Source organism: Drosophila suzukii (assembly GCF_043229965.1).
Source record: "Drosophila suzukii chromosome 2 unlocalized genomic scaffold, CBGP_Dsuzu_IsoJpt1.0 scf_2c, whole genome shotgun sequence".
NCBI lineage: Eukaryota > Metazoa > Arthropoda > Insecta > Diptera > Drosophilidae > Drosophila > Drosophila suzukii.
Window position 1 is genome coordinate 10,780,474 of NW_027255896.1, and position 3,794 is coordinate 10,784,267.

The window sequence follows — 3,794 nt, forward strand, 5'->3', positions numbered from 1 at the left end:
TCAAAGGGCTGTCTCGAGTCTGCTTCATAAAGCTGCTCATCTCAACAACCATTTCCTTGCAGGATCCACATGACCACATGAGTCCAGAATTCTGATCAATGAAGTCTTTGACTCTACCAGTAAATCCTGCGCATTTAACGTGCATTATCGACTCGCAGAGCCAGCAGAAAATAAAAGGGTTTAGTTGAAGACGAAAGATAACAATTTTTCTTAGAGCAGACAAGAGCCATTTTAAGGAAATTAAATAAAATAAAATAATATATGAAAAATACCTCGAGTAAATTTGGCATTGGGATCAAATTCCAAAACCACAAAGGCACAAAACACGAAAAAAAATAAGAGCGCGAGATCGCGTAATAATTTAAATGTAAGAGAGCACGAGAGAAAAAATCTTCTATCGATTGAGCGTTGCTTGTGGGACACTGACATCTTTACGCAGGAACAGTTACAATGTAAAGCAAGCAAGAAAGAGAGAGAGAGAGAGAGACAAGAGAATAGCACACCAAAAGTCTACCAGAAATTCGGCAGGTTCAGAGAGAGTTTAAGTTACAGTTGTAATATAGAGCGGGAGAGAGAGTGAGAATCAAAGAGCAATTTTTTTAAGTAGTTCAATTTAAGAAAAAGAGTTATTTATAAAACCAAAGAATCAAAAGAATTATAAATACCTCACTTAATTTGACACTGGGATCAAACAATAAAAATGTAGACACACAAGAACACAAAAGTATAAGAGCGCGTAGAGACTGCGAGAGTGAGAGAGCGTGACAGAGTGGCTCTACTGAGCGTGGCTTGCGAAACACAAACAAAATATACACGACAACAGTTTAGACGACAAGAAACGGGAGAGAGGTTACAAGAAATTTATGAAAAACAACAACAAAAGCTATTGAAACAAATGCAGCACAGCGTACAGAAGTTACAATAGCAAAATGCACAGGCTAAAAACACAGTTAGGTTTTGTTAAAATTTATATAATAAAATAGACAATTAAACATAAACAGTCGATTTAAAACACAAGCACGGCTAATTATGTTGGACTAAGTCACAAAGCAAGGCACCAGTATCACAGATATTAATGACAAATTGACAAAAATCACAGAGCACAAGATAAACACAACCGGTCACAAGCGACGCTAAATCGATTCGAGGTACCGACGCTTTTTTTTTCAACACGTTATTTTCTAAAACATCTGCCATAGAAACGAACGGATAATTAATGGAAAAATAATAGGGAAATAATTATAGCTCCGTATTTTTAAACATAACCTATTTTACTGCATAGCATTTATTTTATTATTTCAGAACTACGAATTTGTTTTGATTTAGCAAAACATAGTAAACAGAAATGTAAAGTTATATTAGTATTTCTGCTCTGTATATAGATTGCTCCCATAGAAACGACGTGAAAGGGTATATAAACATCGGATTACCGAAGTTGGCTTCCTTTCTTGTATAAATTAAAATTTTAAAAATATATTTTTTAATTAATGCGCAGTCGGCCTACTCAACAAAAAAGATGACTCAGACTATGATCTTGTTCCACCTGATGGTGGATGGGGTTGGCTTGTGCTTTTGGGTTCGTGTATGACAAACTTTCTAATCCCTGGAACTATTAAAAGTTTTGAAGTACTGTTTTCGGAATTCACCGACGCTTTTAACTCTTCACCCACAAAGGCTGCCTGGATACCGGCCCTGTGCTATTTTCTGTACAGTTCGTTGGGTAAGAGGCAACAGTACTTCTTAAGGCCTCATTTATAACTGTGTGAACTTATTTGCAGGTCCAGTTTCGAGCATATTGTCTGTAAAGTACTCTTATCGCACAGTCACCCTTCTTGGTGGAGCATCTGCGTCACTGGGAATGATACTCTCCTTCTGGGCATCATCTATTGAGTACTTGTACATCAGGTAATTTTTTCAGCGCAGACATATATTTTAAAGTGATTATTACTTTTGTTTTTCAGCTATGGCGTTTTGGTCGGAATTGGGGCTGGCCTTTCTTTCCCACCCACTGTCTACATTGTGACCTCGTACTTTTCAAAGCTTCGCGGATTAGCTAATGGCTTGTGCATTTCAGGCAGCGCGTTGGGCAGCATTATTCTTCCGCCCCTGCTTCGCTGGCTACTCGAGACTTACGGTTATCATGGCTCCTGCTTAATCATGGGTGGCATTACTCTGAATGTATTTGTTGCTGCTCTTTTCTATGAGCCTGTTGAACAGCACATGATTCGAGTACCTCGCATACGCCAGGTTTTGGAAGACATTCCTGAAGAAGAAGATATTGGCATTGTGATGAAGTTCGAAAATGTTGACGAGTCTGCCCCAAAAAACGAGGAGACTGATAAGCATTTGTTACCTTGCAACTCCCCTCCGTCACCACTGTATCCACCCGACGATGAGAAACAGTTTGTGCGGAGCGCATCCGCAGCGGTTGTTCAAAGTTACTTAAAGTCTGGAGACGAGTTTCAGTCTCGATCTCGTAAGATCAGTACCCCAGTGAGGTTACCCCAAAGAAATCAAACTTTTACGCCTGGCCAATTGAACTCGCAGTCTTCCTTGTACGCAGTACCCGAGGGTCGCTCGAGCTCCAACAAACTTACTCTGCGGAATTTATCTAAAACACGGCTGTCCAAACGCTCGCCTTCGACCAGCAGTTTTTTATACGTCAGTACACCATATCATGGGAGCACATTGTCTTTCCAGCCGAAAGAATTTTCCTCTCATTTGTCGCTTCGCTCTGTGGGTAGTAGTGGAATAGGAGGTCCTAGCGGCGACTCGACCAGACCAGATGGAACTCAAGCTGTCGAATCACGAGGCAAAGACAAGCAGCCACAACGATCGAAGTTTTTCGATCTAAGCCTTTTAAAAGATCCTATGTACTTGGTCATACTTATTTCAAATTCTACAAATGCCATAAGCTATACAAATTTTATAATTTTGCTGCCCAGTTTTGGGGAAGCTAGGGGGTTTAACAAATCATTATCTGCCTATCTGCTTTCCGTTGTCTCTACGACAGACCTAATTGGACGTATTGGAGGATCAGCACTTTCAGACATGGGATACATACCTAAGACCTGGTACTTTGTTGGCGGCTTGTCCATATCGGGACTTTCCCTTGCGCTTCTACCTTTTGCATGGGCTTACAGTTCAGTATGCTTCTGGTGCGCACTGTTTGGTCTAGCATCCGGAATCTACGTCGGAATCACTGCCGTGATTATGGCAGACATGCTTGGCACGGAAAGATTGACTTCATCCTATGGTATAAGCCTTTTTGTCAATGGCTTGCTGCAGTTGGTTGGGCCGCCGCTGTGTAACTACTGGTTCGAGGCGGTTAATGATTATAATCCTCTTTTCCACGCCCTGGGCTTGACGCTCTTAGCTTGGGCCAGCCTTTGGAGTTTTATGCCATGGATTAGTCGTCGCAGAGCCAAAACGTTAGAACAACTAGATGCAGATATCGAAGAAGACGCTGTCGATAGCTACTAAACGGGAGGAAAACTCTCGTATTAAACAACGTACAATAACAGTTAGACTTTAAGCTTACAATGCCGTATTAACAATGATGAATATATGTGGGCATGCCTTATACGGCCAGGACTATGAGAAAAAATCAATATTTTGGAAACCAATGATTTGTACTTCAGCTTAGTCGTAGTTACTATTACGTATAATAAAATTATTGTTTCCTTAACATCAACTTTATAATAGCAAGGCCTTATAAAAATAAAATAAAGGATTTTATAACTATTTTTCTATAAATATGCAAAAACAAAATAAACAAAAAAAAACTCAAACAA

General features: G+C 39.9%; 1 protein-coding gene across 1 annotated transcript; it reads left to right on the forward strand.

Annotated features, from left to right (window-relative positions):
• Window positions 1–1,569: 1,569 nt before the first annotated feature.
• LOC139354031 (monocarboxylate transporter 9-like) lies at window positions 1,570–3,794 on the forward strand. The gene is made up of 3 exons (XM_070998263.1): window positions 1,570–1,720; window positions 1,779–1,905; window positions 1,962–3,794. Exons 1-3 carry the CDS (start codon window positions 1,585–1,587, stop codon window positions 3,481–3,483), a joined length of 1,785 nt encoding a protein of 594 aa, XP_070854364.1. The 5' UTR covers window positions 1,570–1,584; the 3' UTR covers window positions 3,484–3,794.

Bases quoted from the DNA above. Each gene is read 5' to 3' on its own strand.
- LOC139354031 (XM_070998263.1), top strand. From the start codon at position 1,585: ATGACAAACTTTCTAATCCCTGGAACTATTAAAAGTTTTGAAGTACTG. The intron at 1,721-1,778 runs GTAAGAGGCAAC...ACTTATTTGCAG, and splicing joins TTTTCTGTACAGTTCGTTGG to GTCCAGTTTCGAGCATATTG. The intron at 1,906-1,961 runs GTAATTTTTTCA...TTTGTTTTTCAG, and splicing joins ATTGAGTACTTGTACATCAG to CTATGGCGTTTTGGTCGGAA.